The following is a 23188-nucleotide window of genomic DNA, read 5'->3' on the forward strand; positions in this document are numbered from 1 at the left end:
TTCCGACCGCCCAGTAGCAAGTTTGCTCTGTGCAGCAGCGAAAGTCTTCAGTCGCGGAATTCTATTCGGCCTCCGCCAAGTCCGCTTCTTCAAAGGCTTTCGAGACCTTGCTGAATCTCCGTCTTTGAAGACGCAACCGCAGTCGCTCAGCTCGCTTAGAAGATATTTCATTCAATTCATAGTTCCCTAGTCTTTGGTCATTTTGAGGCGGCCCAGATTTCTCTGGATTTTGCGTCGCTGCGCATTGCGCGCTCTTTGCGTACGCGTACGGACCACCATTAGTTTTCTGAACTCACGGACTTAAATGCGAACCAAGTTTATTGTAAAATGGAACGGTTTATTATATTGTTCATTATGACTTAATATTTAACTAGTGATTAATTATAGAACCCAGAATTGCATTGTGGAACTTGAAGGATAGTAACGCTAAACATTAAATCCAGACAAATTTACGTAATTTCCATGAAATATATTAAACAAAGAAGTGTGTTTGGTGCATGTAGAAATATTTCGATATGTCGTAGAATGATACCATAGGCTTACGTATTAATTCCCATAATTACCAAACCAGTGAAGTCATTCTCTCTTAGAAACAAAATGCGTAAATGTGATCAGCATACACTAAATCAAATGAAGATCTAATAAAAGCTATAAGGGTCTTTGAGCAACTGTGGACACGTGATATCTCGCGATAATTCACCTCCCCATATTTGGCCTTGTGAAAGCGTAAACACACTGATGATTTATTCTCGAGGAAGAACCAAAACAGTTTGTCCTCAGTTACCATGACCAAGCTATTGCTTGTGCTTTCTCGATTTGAGTATCTTGAGAAAAGGGCGCTCGTTAAACCGAAACCACTGTTGTGAAGAATAAGTCAACGATAATAACTCGTAGCATTGTTTGTCCTTTTGACAAGATAACTAAGGTGCTAGCTAGCAAGCACGTATTAACTAGCTAGCTACGTACTTTAACCTAGCTATATCTTCACCTTTCTACAATAAGGTAAGTTCCTTTTAACAAATTGTAAGAACACATAGCTACAGTGTAAATGCGTTGCTATGTCGCTTTCAATAAGGCTTAAACAACGCAGCTAAAAGCTTGTAAGCGTTACTCTATTGTTATAATATAGCTAGCTAGCTACGGTTTCAATGTAATTGTTCTTATAAACAGTAGCTAGCTAGCTAATTAACAAAGTTAACTAACTCGCTAGCTAGATGGGTAGCTAGCTACATAAAACAACTGCTTTGATTAGGTTATCTATACATAAAGCAAACTGCTAGCCAGTAAGTTTTCCTAAAAACGAAGTAGTCGACTCAGGGAAGCGAAGTTAAACGACTGTACAGTTAGTTGTGTCTGACAGAATTTTTTTATATACAGAGTACGGAATATGTGTGGTTGCTAACCCTATCTAGCTAGGATTTTGTTGCGCAACGGTTTAAAATCCACAATCCATTTGGGGCGCTTTTTAGCTAACGCTGCATTAACCTACATCGCTTCCGCTTAGTGGAGTATTGTGCATAACAATGAGTTGCATTTGGTTCTCTGTCTCTAAAACTAAGAAAACAGCTGAGCTTTTCTTTAATCTGGTCATTTTTTTCCCCGTGAGCAGGGAAGGATGAGCGTTCCTAGACAAGTAGCAGTTGCACTGTAAATTCTGCAGATTCATTCGGTGCCGTTTCATTTCTATAAAATCTTATGACTCACAGACCAGCTGCTGCTCGCTAAGCAATGCGGGCTGGTTTGGGTAGGGTGTACTCGGTTCTACTCTGATTATCCACAGGCAGTCCTGCCTTTAACCCAAGGACTGTTCCAGTTTTGCCGAGGACAGTGCCAGTTAGCATAACATGATCTACAATGAATTTAAGAGTGTTAGATGATTATCAATTTAAGACCAAAAGCATTCTTGAGTCTGAGAAAGGTGTTATGTAAATAATAATAATAATAATAAATAATTGTACTCATCATGCATGCACAGATCTTAAGACCTCCTTTGTCACATGCATGAGCTGCATACTGTATGAAATGTCAGTAAGTAGGAAATAACAACCCATTTGTTGTAACAGCTATTGTGTAAGAGAGGATTTCCTAGGCTGAGAGCCATCTTGATCCTACATTCCCTATCATCTGTAACTTATCTTGCTTTCTTTTCTTAATTTTTCTTCAGGACTTAATGTAAACTTTTTTTTTCATTATGTTTTTCACTCTCTTCTTCTTTCCCAGGCTTGACCCTGTAATCAGCCCTGTATCATCACTTTTGTTTATCTATATCTCTGCATCCTTCTTTCATGTTTTCTGTGGTCAGCCCCACAGTCTTACCTGCTGAACTGGTTTGTGAGCTGGCTGCATTACAGGTGATAAGACACGAAAAGGCAGAAAGGGGGCCAGTGGTAGAACAGTGTTTGCAGTTGTCTGGGGTGTCGCTGTGCAGAGTGTGTGGGCATGCAGGAGAGCAGCCAGCAGTGGTGGGACTGGCACGTGGATCGAGATCTGCATGGGTGCAGGGCAGTGTGAACCACACCAAGTCCAGTCTGACAGTTCTCACTGACCAGGGATGAGATGTACATTAAAGTTGCACACAATTTCTAGCAGTTGAAATAATCCTACCTCAGATCACTGCATGCAAGATGTTGATGAGGCTTCCTCTTCTCAGTGTCAGCAAGGAGAAGAGCTTATTTTTAGAGAATGCTGTCATATTCAACACTCTGTGCAGGATAATGGAAAGCTTGACATCATCTCTCTATTCTAACTGTTGAACTTATTTATGTTTTTTGATATAACTTTTTTCTTATCATTGTACGATAGATTCAGTACATTGAAATAGAAACTTTACTGCAGGGTCAAAAACAAATCCAGACAACAGTGTGTGTATATGACAAACTAGACTAGGTTATATGCTAAAATCTTTCTTGACTACTGATGATTTTTACATTTATATCATATATACTTTTTTTTTCCTTCTTCTTTTTTTGTCTGTGCTTGAAATTGAGGTTATCTGTGATGCCGTCATCCACAGTGCAACTAGTAGTTTGCCTAAATGCAGCTTGATTGCATATTGCTAATCGGGGAAATTAATGATGCTGCATTTTACTGGAGGCCATGTAATGACATTTGATCTGTGGTGGTGTTGGCTGTGTCTGAATCTAGTCATTTTCGCTGTTGGCAAATTACATAAAGTTGCAGGAGCTTTGGTGATAGATTTTTTAACAGAACGATTACATCCTATTCAAGGTCAGTTACAGAAATTATTCCAAAAATGGTAGCCATCAGTGAGCTCGTTTTTGTGTTGTGCCGTCACCTCTACTTGCCTGGAATATGCTTTTTTTCACCCCAAACATTTCCTGAACACAAGTTATTGAAGAAGCTCTTGAACTCCCCTACAGCCTGGTGGTGAACAGATTGCCTTTCTAGGTTAAGGCAATTGCTAAAAAAGTTTTTTGCTTTGCTTAGTTTTTTTTAACTGCTATGGGATGATTTCTTACTCTGCAGAGCTTGATAAATATAGACCCAAATCTATGTTGGGGGTGGAAAAAACCTTATAGTGTGAAGGCTAAACTAGTTTGGTCTCACAGTTCATTGATTTAACTGGTGTCTTGCCAGTCCAGGGCTGTTTGCTGTGCTTATCAAAGTGCCGCTCGAGTAATTAAGCGCCTGGCATGCATACACCATTTGTAATCATCCAGTTTGGTTGTGCAGTGGTCTGGTGAAGTGACTGCTCTGGCCTGAAGCATCCCTAACTGGACAATGCTCAAGACCAAATATGATAGTCTGAGCATTAATAGCTCTTTAGGCTGTCCAGTCTTGGTCCTATAGCTCTCCTGCCCAACGCACATGCTTCACCTAACAGTAACTGGTTGTTACCTGACTCACAGAATCCTGTTGGGTCACAGAGTCTAGCATGTCAGAGCAGATGAAGACTTTCAGTGGTGGTGTTCTTCCAGCCTTTAGTCAGGCTACCTTGTACACCATCTCTCAGAAGAGCTGACTCGCACCCCCCAAAAGACAGACTGAACATCGTATCCATGTTTTCTGTCCTAGATACGGTATCTATGGTTCAGGGTTCTAACCACTCAGCACTTGGAATGAGTCAGCATCCACTGCAAATACTTAGACATGTCCAGATAACAATGTCATATGACGGAGGTGTCCTGGAGTTAGGAAATTAACTGGGCCTCACCTACTGAGGAGCCTAATCATTGTCATTCTTTGGTTTTCTTCCTTGAGATTAAAATATAACTGGGAATGGTTGTGAATTAGCCTCTCTGTTCACAGGCATATAGAGGCTTGACACTTGGGGGCAAAAGGCAGAGCCAGTGTGCTAATTTAACTTGATCAGTAATCTGAGGTGTGCATATGTGATTCAGAATGAAGACAGACACGTGAGCACCAGTACACAATCCACTGTGGTGTAGATATCATTTGACTGTGGAAAAAAACCCCACCACATTTATGATTTGTGTATGAATGACATTTGTCTTGAAATGGGATGAGTCTGTGTATTAAAAGGCTGTGATTCCTTGATGATTTAGTCAGTGCAGTTTTTAAGAATCACCAAAGTTTGCCTTCTGCACTTCAGCCTCGTAGTCTCAGTTCTGTTTCACATTAGAATACATGGCTGTGTGTAACTAACAAATTGTTACTGTCCAGTAAATTGTGCACTGAATGTACTACATTCAGGAAACATAGTTATTCAAAAGTCACAGTAAAATTATGAATTCTTTCTCTCATGTCCTGTGTAACAGGATGTGTGCAGATGTGTGGTCCATGGGGAATCCACTGAGGTTGCTGGCCTTTGCCATCTTCTGCATTCTGGTGCCCTCCCCTGGTCATGCCTTCATTTATACTGTGAGTCTCCAGACCATTGGCATTTTTATAGCCACCTGCTTTCTTTTTTTATATATACCTGATCTTTGTGGCTCTTATTTTGTAGAGCTTTTACATGCTCTAAACATTTGGTGTTTATTTCTTGTTGGCATTTGGGGGTTTTGCTGTGAGCGCTGGTGTACTATTGTCTCTCTGTCTGTCTCCTGTTTGTTCCAGCACTATGGTAACATGACCTCCAAGCTACTGGATGATCTGCCTGCTCTGTTTGGCTCTCCCCTGCCTGAGGATGGTCTGATGGTAAGGAGAGGGAACACACGACCAAAGAGAGACTGTCTCTGACACTGAAGCTGCATGGAACAAGAGAAGATTAGGACTTGCTTTATAGTGTCCATTTAACACCATTTGACTGTAATTATACAGAGGTGACGGACTCAAAGACCTCATCTAGTCGCTGTCCAATAAGCATTAAGACGACGTTTTGCCTGTGCCATCTGTAATGTAATTCAGCACCACTGACCCAGATATTCCCCCCTCTCAGGGTTTGCTGGTAGAGTCTCATCCTCTGAATGCCTGCACCCCCATTGACCCTGCCCCTGCCTCGCCTACCCCCACCGGTCCCAACAGCACCACCAAATATATCGTTCTGATCCGCCGCTATGACTGCAACTTTGATATTAAGGTTGGTTCCAGATCACCAAACCTTATCTATTCATTTTTGGTTGCTTTTCAATATTTTTCTTTGAAAAAATTGCAGCTGCTATTTAAATTGCAATTAAGTTTAGTAGGTTAATCTCCAGTTGTGTTCATAGTACCATTTATCTAGCATAATTAACTTGTTCCTCCAAGCTTAACTTCTTGTTTCTTGTTTCCTTCTTGTTTTCTTGTTTCCTTCTTGTTTCTTGTGCGCATCTGTCAACCTTTATGTCTGTATTCAGCTTCTTGGGTAGAAATAAACGTTTGATTCAGCCTTAGCTAAATCACCTTGGGAGATGTGTTCCTATTTGGTGGACTGTGTAAGACAGTAAGAATAGGTTGTAGAAGAACTGAGAATAATACCGAGTCAACCTCTCATCTCTTTTCATTGTGAATGCCTGCTCCCTCATTAAAACACCATTGCTAGGTGCGCGTTCTTCAGAACTGCTGCAGAAATGAAAGTTTTGTTTATTCCATGCAGGTGCTGCATGCCCAGCTAGCAGGCTACAGTGCTGCCATCATCCACAACATGTACTCGAACACACTGCTCAACATGAACTACAGCAACGGTGAGAGAGAGACGCTCGCTCTCAGACGCACAAACACATTCCATGGTGTTTACAGTGTGAGTTGAGATGCTCAACAGTGTGACTGTTTCTTGGTCTGTCTCTGTAGAAACAATTGCAGAAGAGATCGTGATCCCCTCGGTGTTCACGAGCTACTATGCCTCTGAAATCCTCCACAGTTTCATCATAACTGAGAAAGGGTGAGAGACAGACAGACACCACATACATACATACATACATACATACACACACACACACACACACATACACACATACATACATACACAGGAGCACTGTTACTGTGACAAACACCTAATGACTAGGTAGTGTATTATTGTGACGAGATGCATTTCACTCGCCCCTGTGAAGTGTATTGTGTAAGGAAGTAGCCTGTTTTAAGGGAGATTCCAAACATGATGGAGCATTCAGATATAATGGAATTTTCAGCTGCACTGGGAGTCGTCAATCATGGTGTATTACTATGAAGGAAGATAACATGAAAGTTTATCCATCACACACTGACTGACTCAGGATCTTCTAGTGAGCTAAGACTGGCTGCATAACGGAGAGTAGCAGATAAATGAGAATATGTCCAGGTACATGGACATATTAATATTGCAGTGCTATTAATATTTCGGGAACCTTTTGTAATCTTAAATGCTAAACCCACTGGAAAATGAATGTAGTTAATCATGTGATCACACATCATGTGATCAACATCTAACTAAGTTATCCTGAGGTAAATATTGCTTACTGTCGTACTTCCCTGCTGTCGTATGACCCACACAATCTCTTCTGCGTGATGACATTTCAGGGTATTGTGAATGAAGGGATATAATCAACTACAGTTCATTTGACAAGCAACACTAGTAGGGAATTGATTAGTGTAGGGAATACAAGCGCATTGCTTACGGTCCTAGTGGAATAGAATGTAGTTCTAACTGCCTCTGTGATGAGAATGACAGCCTTCATTTTGACATCATCATCATTACTATGGGAACCTCTCCAGTGCAACCTGCTTATGACATTATGAAGGAATGTTCTACACTTGTCTGCATTCTAATTTCTTTAAGTAGCATATCTGAATTTTTTTGAGATTGTGTTGCTGGCACACACGGGCTCATTCTGTTATATGTAATGTACAGGGCCTACGTCATCCTAAAGCCAGACCCCACCTTTCCCTTCTCCTTGTACCTCATCCCTTTCACTGGAGTGGTGGGCCTCATCATTATCGTCATGGTTATTATCCTGGTGAGTCAACTTCCTGATGGGGGGGGGGGAGAGAGAGAGATTTAAACATGTGGATTGTTTTTGTTTTAAACCATGTTTGTGTGGGCAGATTGTGCGTTGCGTGCAGTACAGGAAGACGCTCCGGAAGAACAGACTGACTAAAGAGGAGCTGAGAAAGATCCCAATTCACAAATTCACCAAAGGTGAGATGGAGGGCACTACGTAGGCTGCTACGTAGAGTGTTTTGTTTTGGTTTTTTTTGTTATTTTGCGTGCATGTGTGTGTGTGAAATACAATAAACCAAAATAAAGAAATTACCTCAATGTTTATTTAAATAAACATGGTTTAATTATGAAGAAAATAAGAAAAATACATTTAATACATACTATAATAGAACAAAGTACTGCCAGATATATTATGGAAGAGCTCAGCTATAAGATGGAGAGAATAGAAATGTTTTAAAGGTAGATTTAAAATGGCTATATCTGGGAGTTTATTCTTTGGTGTAGCATTAGAGCGAAACACTGCTTCATCTAGGCTCTACAATCTGCTTTGTGTCCATGGATCTAAGAGACCTAAAGGGTTTATATTCTTTGAGCATATCAGAAAACTGCCTCATCCATTAAGTAGTAATTTGTGGACTTGTAGATTTGTGGTGGTGTTTTAACATAAATTGTTTAACAGGAAGCCAGTAAAGCAGTTTTAGAACTGGTATAATGTGCTCTGTTCTCTTTGTCCTGGAGCAAAACTCTTGCAGCAAAATTCTGAATAAGTTGCATCTGCTGAATGGTGTTGGACTAAATGTTAGTGCTGATAGGGATGGAGATTCACCCCAGGAGTCCTGATCTGGAATTAAGATGTATTAAACACATTTTGAACCATTCTGAATACATGTAGGGAACTGGCCAGTGAAGAAACATGGCAGTTTTGAACACTATGTTCAAGGATGCATTATATCTACAACCTAGCAACAGATGCTTTTGACAGATGATTTTAGCCAGGTCCTAATATGGATGCGGCCTGGCGGGCTACCTGTTAATCTTGCTCTTCTTTAATTCTCTTTTTTTTCTTCTCTGCACTCCTCCCTCCTCCAGGTGATGAGTATGATGTATGTGCTATCTGTCTGGATGAATATGAAGAGGGGGACAAGCTACGAGTGCTGCCTTGTTCACACGGTAACTGAACCTGCGGGTGTGCAGGCATGTTTGTCTGTTCATCCTTGCATAGTGTAATGACATCTGAGTGCTGTATTTTTGTTGAATTTACACAGTCCAAGCTGGGTGTCGTAGGAAATTGCATTCTGACTATGTAACTGGTGTTTATACTGTGGGGGAATGAGCTGGGTGCTGTTTGTCTAACCCTGCTGTGGATTGTGCCCCGTTCCTCAGCCTACCACAGCAGGTGTGTGGATCCTTGGCTAACACAGACCAAGAAGACCTGCCCCGTGTGCAAGCAGCGTGTCACACGTGCCAATCCCGAATATTCCGATTCGTCCGACTCTGACGAAGAGGTTGGGCCTCACAGGGGTGATGATGAAGAAGGCAGGGCCGAGTCTGAGCGCACACCTTTGCTCCGCCCCTCTAATCCTTCCTCACCGTCTCTGGGGAGTCCTCATGCTACCGCCACCTATGACTCCACTGTCGATACATTTCCGGCCATCACCACGGTGACAACCTCCGTGCAGTGCCTGGCCCATGTGCCACAGCAGGACTCGCCATTGCTGGGATACGACGGGTACTACTCGCCAATGGAGATTTCAGAAGAAGACACTGAGGAGGAGGATGACGGACGCCCCTCTGACGATGATACCACTCATCTTATTGGCCGTGGACCCATTGGGGTGTGACAAACACCTTGCAGGGGAAAAAAGATTAGAAACATGCTTTTTGTTTTTTTTGTTTTTTTTATCATTTTTATCTAAAAAGGTAATTTTATTGTTTGAGGCTAGTTAGTGTAAAGAAAAGCTTCAGCAAAGTTCATGTAAGAGGTCATGTAGGATGCTCATCCTAGCCTCGCACTCATCTGTGGAATACACACCAGTGCCCCCCTGAGGTAAGAGAGACACCTGACATCAGGGGCGTTGGTGCTGAACCTGATGAGTGAATTGAGGTAAATTCATCGTGGCTGTGGTGTAGGGAGAACAGAAGCTACAGACATTGAGTGTTTTTTTGTAATGCATTCTTTTATAGGTATTGCGCTATACGCTATGGCACTACAGTGTTGTGCAGTACGGACCTGTTGTCAGTTTGTATACCAGTTCTTAAGCAACATGTGCAATGAAACAGTAAAATTACAGAGTAGGCATGAATGTCTCTTTTGGCTTTTTTTCTGCTGTTTTTTGTCTCTTCTTTTTGAATGTCTTTTGTTAAGTAAAGTCTAAAGTCTTTCTGCATTACACAAGTTGACACTTGTGTATCTAATGCAGGGATGGCAATAGCTGGTCCTGGAGATCCACCATCCTGCAGAGTTTAGTACTAAAATCCCTGATGCTAATACTCAGATGCTACTGAAGTCCCTGACTTAACTGTTAGATGTATTAGATTAGGGCTGAAGCCAAACTCTGCACTGCTTTAGTACCAGAGTTGGAAAACCCTGATCTGAGAGTTTGTGTGGGCTACTTTTGCATTGATGTGTGTAACTGACTGCCTATACCCATGTTTATGCTCTTCAAAGCTGCATTGTCCTGTGATAAAGGAATTGACACTTACTCTTTTTCAAGCAAGAAATAACGTTTCACTTTACTTTTCGTGCCTAAATTAAAAAATAACCTGTTGTGATCACCTTAAAGACATGCATTTTAAAAATTTGCAAATATGTATAGTTTTCATTAAACCTTACCTGTCATTTCATTTTGTGATAACATTGAACACCCATATTTTTGTAATATATTAGCCTGTATCTTGATTGAGATGAGTTGACATGAGGTGTCTTTTTTTTTTTTATAAATTAAGCACATTTGAATAACACTATAATCAAATAGTTTACGTATATGACACCTGACCACAGAATGGGGACCAATAACTTGTGATTTTATTCCGCTCACCCCATTATTTTGATTTCTAATATATCTGTCTTTGTAATGTACTACATGGGATTTCTTTAATACTGTATCATCAGATTTGTGCCATAAAAGGAGTTTTACCTATTGACTATCCTTAGCCTGTCTTTATGATGTTGGAGTTTATTCTGGTCGAAACAGGGGTACTCTCATGTATCTTAATACGCTTGCTTATTTCTACTGAGATGAAGGTCCATACATGAGTAATACAAAGCCCCTGCGTCCCCTGCATCCCAGTCTGAAGAACAGAGTTCATAAAAAATTCAGAAATATGTACAAAAAGAACTGCAAATTAATGGGAGCAAAGTGACATCTTGTAGGTGTTGCCAAGTCTTTAAAGTTGGGAGTGAACAGTGAAATAGCCGGACGCTGTAAATCCATTTGTAGGCCTGAACATTTCAAGCTTCTTTGGAAAGCACACATTGCTGACATGAGGTCACATAGATTTGTTTTTGCCTTGGAATTTGACATTTAATGGTGTTTTCATGCGTGTCCTAAATACATCTCATCTCCCTTATTGCTCCGTGACTCTTCTGTCCTACCTCTTCCAACCTGTTTGTAAGTGCAAGTCAGAACCAAAAAAAATCTTCACTTGAGATTACTTAGCTAGGTGGCTAATTAGGTCACTGTGGCTAACTCAGAGCCATTTAGGTTATAAATTATGGAAAAAGAAACACGCCCAATGTTCAGCTGTTGTGATAATTTCTTGAAATTGTCGCCTTATCATTATGACTGTATACAGTCCACAGCAAATTTCACCAAAACACTCAACTCAGTGGGATGCATGTTTGTGCTTACTGCCAGGGTGTGTGTTCTGATTGAGAAATGTGCTCCCCATTCTGCCCTCCTCCCATTGTACTGTAAGTGGCCAGTTCTGTCAGTGGAAGTGGATGAGGGTATGTTAAAAAGGACTCCAGTGACAGATGATACAGCTGTTCATCACGTCAACAAGTCATGTTGCTTCTAAGGGAACACGGAATGAACAAGGATATCCGAACTTGTAGATCCAATGTCAGAGTTTATGAAGAGTTCATCACTTCTTCCTGGTATACTCCTGGATCTTGGTTATTTCATCCTGGATAGCGGCTCTGATGCTCACTAGTCTTTGGGGCCCCCCTCCTTCTGCTTAGTGTGCTGTCTCAGAGGGCAGGATTTGGGACAAAACCCGCCATGCATTGTGACGAATTTCCTTGTCTTGATGTCAGTGGTTTCTGACCCGTCCTTAGGCCATCTTATTATACCAGCAGGGTATCTGATGGCTGGTAGAGCGCAGGTGTTGATAGGCTGGATCTTGTTCTTCCCATTCAGCTGACTTCTCACGACTTGCTTCACTTTTTCTAGGTATTTGGCTGTAGCTGCTTTCCTTGTGGCCTCTTCATAATTCCCATTTGCCGGTGGGATTCCAAGGTACTTGTAGCTGCCTTCAACATCTGCCATGTTACCTTCTGGTAGCAGGATCCCCTCAGTTCTAGCCACCTTCCACCTCCTTGTAACTATCTGACCTCACTTACCCAGTCCGAGTTACATTCTGATGCCATTGCTGTATATCCTGGTGAGATGGAATTTACTTCTGGCATACAGCTTGATGTCATCTACGTAGAGGAGGTGGCTGCTCCATTCCGTAGCTGGTATCTGTAGCCTGTAGGGTTGTCTTCCACAGCTCCATTGAGTTCTTGACAAAGGCTCTTAGAGTCCTGTTGATGTTATACAGCTTCAAGCATTCCAGGTTCGATGTGTGGGGCGTTGAATCATAGGCTTTCTTGTAGTTGGTACACAGGTTGTTTGCTCTGTTCTTTCTGTCTCGAGTGACTGTTTTATCCATCAGTAGCTGGTGCTTGGCTCCTCTGGTGTTCTTTCCAATGCCTTTCTGGGCACTGCTCATATATTAAGCAATGTGTCTACTCATCTTAGCCGCAATGATGCCTGACAGGATCTTCCGTGTTTCTTGGACGTCTGCTAGCGTGATGGTTACTGGATCCTGTTCAGAGGGGTGGCTATGGTCTGCTCTCAGGTTCAAAGATCATTGTTGTTGTTTGATGACTCCTAAACAATTAAATAGCCCTAATAGGGTAGCCTAATTTTAAAAAATAGGATCATGGCTAGATAAAAACATGACATTAAAGGACTTTCTACAAATGTCCCTGCAAAGTATCGTGAACAGTGTTAGGACATACCACAAATGTCCTATAATAATGTACTTGATAACGTTTTGGCAACCCTACAAAAATACATTAAGAGGACATTTACGGTGTATGTTAATGGAACATCCCCGTTGTTAGCTGGGTCACCCCATTTGGTCGAAGCTGGTATAGCATGCTAACTATTAGCCATTAGCTCCTCTGAAAGTTATCTTTTCAAGAATCAAACTTGAAGGGTAAGAGCGGAAAAAAACAGAGGAGTTAATAGCTAACAGTTAGCATTTGTTAGCTAATATTTTTATTTTTATGCTACCCTTCAAGTCTGATTTAGCTAGAACACAAAAAATATATTTGTTTTTTGATGGAGAAAAACATTTTGAGGGAGAACTTTGACTCCAGAACATACTTTAGGGCTGCTAGAATACTACTACTACTACTAATAATAATAATAATAATTTCATTGTGAAAAAAATTGTGAGAGAATTTTGACTCCAAAGCTATTTCTTTTTTCTTTGTACATTACCCTTCAGGGCTTCAGTAGGGATATGGTTCAGAACCCAGGTCTGAGGAAACTAATTTTATCTCTGACCTTAACTCAGTCTGTGTGAGATGAAACTGCCCTTAGAATTCGAAATGTCCTTGTGGGTTATGTTACCACATAAAGCTGTATGAGTGACCCATGACCTTTTCTGTTGTTCACCCCTGAAGCGCAAGGGGTTACATCACAGATGTTGGGATCTCTAGAATATGCAATTAAGAAGTTCATATTACTATATATACATATTATATTTGGTCATTTCAAGTGTGTTTTAAATGTTTTGGACACTAAAATACTCCATGTTTGATGTGAACTTACGAAAGCCATACAAGCATTCTCAGGTCTGTTGACTGATTGCTGACCTTTTGAGAAGGAGTGTAGTTTAGAGTCTTGTATTCAATAGAGCTGGCATGCCCATTTTTGATGCCTGACATTAGGAAGCATCTTAAAATAGGGCAGCCAGAGCACAGGAGGAGCTGTCAGACAGAGTCCTCGGATAGATGCAAGCTAGACACGCACATGCTCAGGTGAGCGTTTACTGTATGTCTGTTATCCCTCCTTTGTATTCATTTGCAAATTTTCCCATTTTTTATCCACTCTTTAGTAGCTGCAAGAAGAATTCTGCATGGATTTTTCAATCAGTCATTTTACTCATTCGATCTTTAGACTGTGTGACATAGACCGATGATCTCCATGCTTCTCTGTTGATAACTATCTCTGTCAGTTGTGTTATCTTTTTATCACTATCAGCTATGGTATCTAGCCAGCTTATCCACTGTCTGCCCCTTCGTTTGGGTCTGCTAACCATGCCTAGCATCACTGACTTCTCCAACAAATTTCCGTGCATGATGTGACCAAAGTATGGATGGGTATTTATGTCAGCCCAAATATAAATTGTAAATCATTCACTACGAATGTTTGAGGTCTTCTGCCTCCAGCATTGAGCCTGTCTGAGGGTGCAGTAAATGAGGAATGGATGCTTTGGAAGTGGTTGGGCTTGTGTTAAAAATCGGACCTTTAAGAGAAACTTAACACACAGAAGTTGGATTACAACTATTCTCAGTGCAATTTACTTCACACATTTTTTTTTTTTATCATAAACATTTTTAAATTGCAAGATTTAACATTTTAAGATACTGATCCCTTTGCACTCTGTAATCAGTTCAGGCAGGCACTACTACACATATTCATACTGATAAATATGTAAGTCAGTCTAGGTAGGGTGTGAAACATTACTATTATTTCTTATAGTTATGTTATAGTTACAATATAAGAAACATTAATATTGTATGTGTTCAAACAGGTTTCTATGCATGACTTACAGTACTAGTGACGTGTGTATGTCTGAACACAAGAAACATTCTAGAAGTGGGCATGTCATCGGAGATGTGTGTATATATGGGCGAGAAGGAGTTTGAGCTGCTGCACGTGCATGCGTGTGTGTGTGTTGGAGAGGACTTGGCAGTAAGCGGGTTTGGAGTGTTTCTGAGGCCATGTACGGTATTCCTTGCAGGAGGACTGGGTCAGCCTCCTGGATCCTCCTGCTTCCAGTACACAGACACACAGACCGCTGTCACTGGTGGTTCCTCTCTTCTTTCCTAATGACTCCGATCTCTCTGAAATAAACCGCACTCTGCTGGCAATGCAAAGGCTTGATAATTGCCAGGTGTGTTGCATCAAGAGTGTAGTGGACTCGCATGTAAAGAAAATGGTGTCCAAAGCAGGTTCTCCCTCTGCCTCGATGGCATGTCCACCTGCTGCGCTATTTGTAGTTTTCCTTTGAGAAAACAGAACACAGCGGATGTCAAGGACTTCATACATTCTCTTGATGTAACTTGAGTCACATTCAGAGTAATTGTAGAAATGAATGCAGGTATGTAAATTCAGATAGGGCAACCTGAAGCAGAAGCAGGAATGAAAATAATATTGGTTTAGAAGCCTGTCTCCTAAGCCTTTTATTTTTAAAAAATTCTTTTTAAAGCGAAATGTAGAAAAGCTTAGTGGAATATTCGTGAGTACTATGTGTATATAATTTATGTGAAGTTATTATTTATAATTATTTGACAATTACAAAAAAATAATCCAACATCTGGAATAACTGTTAGAAATGGAAACATTAGGTCTTGGCCTAATGTGTTTGAAGAGTGCTGAAGAACAAGCTAAATTTAGCACAGGAACACTGAGAAAGTAACACTAGAGAGATGGATGATTTTTCATATTCATTTTATAGTTCAAAATATAATTATTTTATGATACAATGGTATAATTGAATTTTTAGAGATGTCAAATGCCAAATATCTATTATAACGACCTCTCCTCTCCTCTCCTCTCATCCACACCTCTCCTCTCCTCCACACCCCTCCTCTCCTCCTCTCCTGTCTCCACACCTCTCCTCTCCTCTCCTCCTCTCCTCTCCTCTCCTCTCCTCTCCTGTCCTCCACACCCCTCCTCTCCTCTCCTCTCCTCCTCTCCTCTCCTCTCCTCTCCTCTCCTCCTCTCCTCTCCTCTCCTCTCTCGTCCTCCACACCCCTCCTCTCCTCTCCTCTCCTCCTCTCCTCTCCTCTCCTCTCCTCTCCTCCACACCCCTCCTCTCCTCTCCTCCTCTCCTCTCCTCTCCCATCCTCTAGATCTATCGGCAGCCAGGATGTCCATTATTAAGATTCATGCTCGTGAGATCCTCGACTCCAGAGGAAACCCAACAGTAGAGGTTGACCTGCACACAGGAAAAGGTGATGCACACACACACACACACACATACACATCCATACATTCTTGTCTTTAAGAGTAAATACTCAGTCATATTCTCTTCTTTCTCTCTATCCTATTCTCTCTCTTTGTCACTCTATTGTTCCTTCTCTGACCTAATCTTTCTCTATCCCTCTCTCCTGGCTTCTATGCTCACTTTCTATCCCTCCCCCTCTCCCCCCTCTCCCCCCTCTCTCTTTCTCTCTCCCTCACTCAGGTCTTTTCAGGGCAGCAGTTCCCAGCGGAGCATCCACAGGTGTTCATGAAGCTTTGGAGATGAGAGATGGTGACAAGACTCGCTACCTGGGCAAAGGTGACATACTTGCCTCCACACCTGCACACGCACACCTGCACCCACAGGGACCTACCTTAGACTCTGGCCTATATTATCTTTTGAATAACTTTCGAATAACTTTTTATTTTTATGAACAAGTGCTGTAGATGTAAAATGTAAATGTGCACTTATGTAAGTAATGCATCACCTGACTGGTCTCACCCTAACGTACAAATCCGCAGACATTCATATAATTCTTTCTCAGTGTTTAGGGTTCAGATACTGGTATCATTGTATAAGAACCTCATGCATCTTCCACATCTGATGCTTTGTGTGTTTTCATTGGAAGGTGTGACTAAGGCTGTCGATCATGTCAACAAGGACATTGCTCCAGTGCTGCTAAAGCATGTGAGTGTTTTATCTGACTTGATCTATTCATCATTCTCTCCATCACAGTGTCTGCTGCCGCTCTCTCTTTCTTACTATTCTGCGTAACCCCTTGACTTGTTCCTCTCGTTCCCTCTTTACGATCAGAAGCTGAGTGTTGTGGACCAAGAGAAGATCGATAAGCTCATGCTCGAGCTTGATGCTACCGAGAACAAATGTGAGTGTGTCAGCGCGATGGAGTGTGTCGGAGTGTTGTGAGTGTGTCAGTGCGATATGAGTGTGATGTGTCTGTCAGTGTGATGTGAGTGTGTGTGATGTAAGTGTATGAGTGTGTCCGTGTGCTGTGTGTGTGTCAGTGTGATGTGACTGATGTGTCAGTGTGATGTGTGATTTGAGTGTGTAAGTGTGATGTGTCTGTGATGTGATGTGTGTCAGTGTGATGTGACTGTGATGTGTGATGTGAGTGTGTAAGTGTGAGTCAGGAAAGGAAGCCCTGATGTTTTTGCCCTCAAAAACTGTATTTTGTATCCAAACACTAATACCGCACTCCCCTCTGTCCCCTGTCCTGTGCCCCCTTCTGTGCTTCTCTCTCTCTCTCTCTCTCTCTCTCTCCATCTCTCTGTTGTAGCTAATTTTGGTGCTAATGCTATCCTGGGTGTGTCTCTGGCTGTGTGTAAGGCTGGAGCTTCAGAGAAGGGCGTTCCCCTCTACCGCCACATCGCTGACCTTGCCGGACACACTGACGTCATTTTGCCCGTGCCTGTGCGTGGGTTGCCATGGTGACACTGACACTGAACCCTCCTCCCACACTGGTCATAAATGCAGCTCCTTCTCAGTAGTCAGTAGTCTCTCACAAGTCATGCAGTAAACATGGGAGATTTCAGAGACCATGAGGTGTTCTCAGAGTGCTGGAGTTCCCATGCCGTGCACATTGTTGTGCTTTTTTCGGTCTTACACGCCTGAGCCATAAATGGTTTTCACGTAAATAGTCCAAATCAAGCAACCCAGGAAAAAGTATGGTTTTCACACTCAACATTCTGAATATGCACAGTGCTAATAAGGCGGGCTCACAAATCAGCTAGGTGACAAACAACAAACCACAGCGCGTAAGTAAGATGCTCCCACCAGCAGAAGTGATGAATTCCTAACACAAACAGTCTACCAAGATGTATTCAGGATGCATAAAAACGCCATGTGTAAATGGGTATGCAGATCACTCAGCATGTGCATTAGCACCAGATGGAAATGGGCCCTTTTGTTACATTTTTCAGCTGAACTATAAAGGCTAGTGTAGTGTTGTAATTACATTAGTGTCCTTAACCCTTGAGTTATGAGTTATGTCCTTTTAGCACATTCTGTTTTTGTCTCTCTCCCTTTCTCTCTCTGTAACCTTTTTCTCGTTCCCGCTCAGGCGTTTAACGTGATAAACGGTGGCTCCCACGCTGGTAATAAGCTGGCCATGCAGGAGTTCATGATTCTGCCGGTTGGTGCGGGCAGCTTCCGGGAGGCCATGCGCATGGGTGCCGAGGTCTACCATAACCTGAAGGCCGTCATCAAGGGGAAATACGGCAAGGACGCCACCAACGTGGGCGACGAGGGCGGCTTTGCCCCCAACATCCTGGAAAACAACGAGGGTGAGTCATCCTACTGCACTGCTGACCCGGAGTCAGTGTACTGGTATTTGCTGTGGTGGGTGGCATTTGGGTTCAGCTTAGGGGACTGATTTTGGAGCATGGTTGAGGCATGAGTGTTGTAAAAAGTGATATAAAGGGGCCTATCATGTGCGGGCAGATGATTGTTCAGTTAATAGTCATGTAGCATTTGGATCATTTTAAACACTTTAATGGCTTATCCTTGTCTACCATACACTATATTGTTGGGTCTCTTCTCTACTCTCCTTGGTCAATAGGAATTTAGCTAGGCTGCTTTCATGGACTGCCCTATTCCCATTACTAGAACTGGGCCTTTGTGAAAGATGCTCCATGCATTTGTTGATGAAAGTGTGTCTGTTACCTAGCACTGGAGCTGTTGAAGTCAGCCATTGAGAAGGCGGGGTACGCGGATAAGATTATCATCGGCATGGACGTTGCCGCCTCCGAGTTCTACCGCAGTGGGAAGTACGACTTGGACTTCAAATCGCCCGACGACCCCAAACGCCACATTACCGGCGACCAGCTTGGAGATCTGTACAAGAACTTCATCAACAATTATCCAGGTAGATATACACACACTCACTCACTCTCTCTCTCTCTCTCTCTCTCTCTCTCTCTCTCTTTCCCTCCCTCTAACACATTTTTCTTCTCCGATATAGTCCAGTCCATCGAGGACCCCTTTGACCAGGATGACTGGGAAAACTGGACGAAGTTTACCGGTTCCGTGGGCATCCAGATTGTCGGGGATGACCTCACGGTAACAAACCCCAAACGCATCCAGCAGGCCGTGGAGAAGAAGGCCTGCAACTGCCTGCTGCTCAAGGTCAACCAGATCGGCACCGTAATGGAGTCTATTCAGGCGTGAGTACAGAGCCCCCTCATGCAGCTCTGTGTTAAGGCCTATTCATACAGTCCCCTTGTGCAGCTCCATGACAGGACCTCTGAATACAGCCCTGCTGAAGCCTATAAATCTACAATCTACAGCCTATAACAACACTGGACCTATGAGATATGGTGATGTGTGTGTGTGTGTGTGTGTGTGTGTGTGTGTGTGTGTGTGTGTGTGTGTGTGTATCCAGGTGTAAACTGGCTCAGAAGAATGGGTGGGGGGTGATGGTTAGTCATCGCTCTGGAGAAACAGAAGACACTTTCATTGCTGACCTAGTGGTTGGTCTCTGCACAGGACAGGTATGTGCTCTCTCTCTCTCTCTCTCTCTCTCTCTCTCTCTCTCTCTCTCTTTATCTCTCTCTTCCTTTCTCTGATTATATTCATATGCATCTCTCCTTTTCTTCTGTCCCTCTGTTTCTTTTCATTCTCCATCCTCAGATTAAGACTGGCGCCCCCTGTAGGTCAGAGCGTTTGGCCAAATACAACCAGCTCATGAGGTCAGCATCATCTTCTCCCCTCTTTCCTTCTCTAAGCCACTCGCTCTCCTACGCACTCTGTCATTAGTTCATGTTCTCCACAGGATCGAGGAGCAGCTGGGGGATAAAGCCAGGTTCGCCGGCCGAGATTTTCGTCATCCCAAAGTCAACTGAGCTGAAGGGAGCTGAGGGCACCTCTCTACTCATTTTCAACCCTGGTTTTGATTAAGGACTTTTTATACTGTGCCCCTGTTCGAGTTTGAGTCAGTCGTATCAAACATGTTATAGATTTTGACAATAAACTTTCGGAAAGTCAAGCAAAACAAAATAAAATAAATGAATGAACGCATTTTCTGATTTACCTTTCCAATGAGCTGGGCTCGTCTTTTGTCAGAATCTCTTCTCCTTTTCTATGTATTCTCTTCTCTTTGTTCTCTTCCTTTCATCTCTTCTTTTCTATTCTGCTCACTCTCCTTCAGTTTTTTTCTTGTTTGCCTGTCCTTACTCTCTATCACTGATCCTGATAACTGACTTGGGTTTTATCTCCACATTAGGACCCAGCATGGATTTATGCATTTGTGGAAATATTCACTATTTAGTTGTAAGTCTTACGGGACCTCTTTATTCCTAATAGAAAAACACAAATGGCTTCAGTGCGTTGGCACATACAGCCATTTAGGTCCCGTGACTCTTGAGTGAGAGGGTTTTTTTTTGTCTGAAACATTAATGCTACCAGTACAGCTAATTATGCTAATGAATAAAGCTAAGGAGATCATTAGCACCAGAGCATGTGTCAATCATTTTCATATTTTGACCTCCTATTGCTTGGTCTGCCTTCCTGAAGCCATTTGTTAAGGACTTAATTCCATTATTGAGGTGCTTGAAAGACCAGACACACCATGGGGTAACCTTTGGTTATATTATTATGTGTGCATTATTAGCTGCTATTCACAGTTTCCTGTTATTAATGCTTAGTCACCTCTACCCCTATCCTTTCTTTCTCTGTTCTTTATCATTAACTCAGTTAACTCAGTCTTATTAAACATATGATTCAGGTTTTCAGGAGTGTGTGATTTAAAATGAAAAATATTCTGTATCATTTTGCACATTGTTTCCTTTTCTTTTGAATTGGTGCCTAATCACATCCTGGCCTGTGCCAAGAAGTATAAAACCTCTGATATGGCTCTCACAGGCCACTTCAGGGACTGTTTGCATGGGCCCAGGGAGCCACAGCACTGTACATGTATTGCTCCACCACACACAGTCACACTTAGGCACAGGAATATTTGGAAGCTTGTCGGCTTTTTCCCATCCACCATGATGAAGCCAGTGATGGCTGGCATTTCCTTCTCATCTTTGCTGCTTGGATCCTTCTCATCTTGTCTTCTGGTCCTCGTCCTCTCCTCCTCGGCCCTTGGCACCTCCAGACCACTGCCACAAAGTCTTGACTCCGCTGTAAGTACTAATAGTCTGATCTACACAGCACCACACCACAGAGTCATTAGTCTGATCACCATAGTACCACACCAGAGCACCATTAGTCTGATCAACACAGCATCACACTACAGTACCATTAATCTGATCATCATAGCACCACACCAAAGCACCATTGGTCTGATCACCATAGCAAGTTTTTCATGTCTGCTTTGATTTGTTCTGCACTGGGCTCACTCGGCAGTTTAAGCCACTACAGTATTCACATACAAGGAAAGGTTCAAACTAATTATTTTTGTACTATGGACTTAAAACATGCAGTACAAGCCTGTTTTGCTGGTGTGCTATAATCAGATTAGGGAGTGCTAAGGTAAACCTTAAGGACCACAACACTTCACTGTTTAGTGTTTTCTGTGCTTTAGTGTTCTCTATTCAACCTGTATGTGTGAATGTTAACAACAAGAAGCACTTTGTTTGCATAGCTGATGAAGGACTTCTGTCCAAAATGTCTTAAACGATTTTGGCCAGTGCTTATCAAAACACTGCATGTTCTCATCCACTACAGTGGAGAAGCATAGACTGTGTTACAGTTATTAATAATGGCTTGATTTCTATCCATTTGCAGATTGTTGAGGACCTATTTGGCATGAGTGAAGAGGTTATGGGGCCTTTGGCTAACCCTTTCATCAGCAAGGGCCCAGCTGAGGTCAAGCCATCAGTGCGAGGCAAGCGGGACTTATCCAAAGACGCAGGCGCTATGGAACGTGGGGTGGAACCTGGTCACATTTGGCCGCGTGTCCTTTTGGACTTCATGGGCCACCAGAACAAGTTCAGAGGGAGAACCAAGAAGAACACGGGCTGCATGCAGCATGACCATGGGCCTGCTAAAGGGAGAGAGGCTGGCCAGTGCTAATAGGTATTAGGCAGTGTGTTTTTCTTCTAAATGGAGAGCCCTTTTAAAAGATGCACACTATTCAAATTCTTTAATAAAGTGCATACATTGACAATTATATGAATTCATAAATATTTGCACAAATTCTCTGAAACCGAGTATGTAGGTTAATTTTACCTTTTTTGAGCAAAAACGTCAGAAGAAGGACCTCTTCCACAAGTTCCATAAGACAAGATCCTCTTCTTATCGACAAGATCCGTCGATTTCATACGATTTTGCTCTATAAGGGGTGAAAATCGTACAATCCAGGACTTCTCGCGAATCTGTCGGCGGAATAAAATGAACGGCCTATGTATGTTGACATATGTGATCAAGTTTTGACAGCCGTGCGTGTTAACAATATTTTTTATCTGGAGCGTTGCATGACATAATTACTGATATTTCTGTGCAGACTGAAAATCGAGAGAACTGCGATACGCTTTGCGCACATTATCTCCCACATCAGAACATCTCTCATTTACTGTACTCACTCTGCGCGTAAAAGTCGCAGAGCGGTCACTGTTCCTTGGCTCTACAAATCTGCGTATAACGCACCTTTATTAGTATTGGAACAGAACGGAAGATACAATTAAATGCTCAGGTTTTGTAATTGCAGTGTTTTCAGTTGCTGTAACTTCGCTGCTCCACGCAATTGAGCGTAGAATATGTAGATGGAAAACAGGGTTTCATCGTTCCGAGCGTCCAGACAAGCAATAAATAATAATAATAATAATAATAATAATAATAATAATAATAATAATAATAATAATAATAATAATAATAATGTGGCTTGAATTAGACAGACTTCAAAGATAAAGAGTAACCGATTAATGTATGTTTAAATTTCCCTCTGCTTCTCTTATCAGAATTAATGTGTTTCCAATAGAGAAACAACAGAACCGGGCAACAGCTGATCTACTTCGCTAAAAGTTATACATTAAAAATAACTTGATCTAACCACTGGAGGTATTTTGGGTGGACCAATGGTAGCAGTAATCACAAATATTTTTATTTTATTTGATTGACAATAGTGTTCAAGATATCGCTGATATTTTCCTTTAAAACGTTCAGAAGCGAGTCTATTCTTGACCTGGAGCCAAAGCGCAACCTGACTAAGGTACAATGCAAGAAACTGACACAGATATCTTACTCATTTACTGAAATGTTCGGCTGTTTTGCGCTAATAAAATTAGCTCAGCCTTCCCAGGTTGGGTGGGAACTGTTCTTGCACGGTCACACTTCATGAGCATCGCTGAACAGATGCATCCCGGTCTTAAAGCTGTTATAATCTCAATTACATGGAGTCCTCACTCATGTATCCATCTCTCTCTCTCTCTCTCTCTCTCTCTCTCTCTC

The 23188-nt window shown here is 42.1% G+C and overlaps 2 protein-coding genes across 3 annotated transcripts; both read left to right on the forward strand.

The window, feature by feature from the left end:
• Window positions 1–714: 714 nt before the first annotated feature.
• rnf167 (ring finger protein 167) lies at window positions 715–10455 on the forward strand. The gene is made up of 10 exons (XM_035527422.2): window positions 715–1002; window positions 4740–4842; window positions 5038–5118; window positions 5360–5500; window positions 5996–6083; window positions 6190–6280; window positions 7226–7331; window positions 7420–7513; window positions 8405–8485; window positions 8699–10455. Exons 2-10 carry the CDS (start codon window positions 4741–4743, stop codon window positions 9154–9156), a joined length of 1242 nt encoding a protein of 413 aa, XP_035383315.1. The 5' UTR covers window positions 715–1002; window position 4740; the 3' UTR covers window positions 9157–10455.
• Window positions 10456–13417: 2962 nt separating this feature from the next.
• On the forward strand, window positions 13418–19828 carry LOC113587555 (beta-enolase). Of its 2 annotated transcripts, none has more exons than XM_027026262.3 (12): window positions 13418–13571; window positions 15672–15773; window positions 16007–16102; window positions 16413–16471; window positions 16598–16667; window positions 17079–17212; window positions 17862–18084; window positions 18468–18665; window positions 18762–18963; window positions 19182–19290; window positions 19430–19488; window positions 19572–19828. In XM_027026262.3, exons 2-12 carry the CDS (start codon window positions 15689–15691, stop codon window positions 19639–19641), a joined length of 1305 nt encoding a protein of 434 aa, XP_026882063.2. In that variant the 5' UTR covers window positions 13418–13571; window positions 15672–15688; the 3' UTR covers window positions 19642–19828. The 2 variants fall into 2 exon arrangements, with proteins under 2 accessions (XP_026882063.2, XP_026882071.2); XM_027026270.3 differs by lacking the exon at window positions 13418–13571 and adding an exon at window positions 14563–14710.
• Window positions 19829–23188: the final 3360 nt, after the last annotated feature.

Source organism: Electrophorus electricus, chromosome 8 (assembly GCF_041902795.1).
Source record: "Electrophorus electricus isolate QZ-2024a chromosome 8, ASM4190279v1, whole genome shotgun sequence".
Taxonomy (NCBI): Eukaryota; Metazoa; Chordata; class Actinopteri; order Gymnotiformes; family Gymnotidae; genus Electrophorus; species Electrophorus electricus.

Excerpts from the sequence above, each read along its gene's own strand:
- rnf167 (XM_035527422.2), top strand. The coding sequence starts at position 4,741 with ATGTGTGCAGATGTGTGGTCCATGGGGAATCCACTGAGGTTGCTGGCC. Across the intron at positions 6,281-7,225 it reads TTCATCATAACTGAGAAAGG|GGCCTACGTCATCCTAAAGC; the intron begins GTGAGAGACAGA and ends TGTAATGTACAG. Across the intron at positions 7,332-7,419 it reads TCGTCATGGTTATTATCCTG|ATTGTGCGTTGCGTGCAGTA; the intron begins GTGAGTCAACTT and ends TTGTGTGGGCAG.
- LOC113587555 (XM_027026262.3), top strand. The coding sequence starts at position 15,689 with ATGTCCATTATTAAGATTCATGCTCGTGAGATCCTCGACTCCAGAGGA. Across the intron at positions 15,774-16,006 it reads TGACCTGCACACAGGAAAAG|GTCTTTTCAGGGCAGCAGTT; the intron begins GTGATGCACACA and ends TCCCTCACTCAG. Across the intron at positions 18,085-18,467 it reads CATCCTGGAAAACAACGAGG|CACTGGAGCTGTTGAAGTCA; the intron begins GTGAGTCATCCT and ends TCTGTTACCTAG.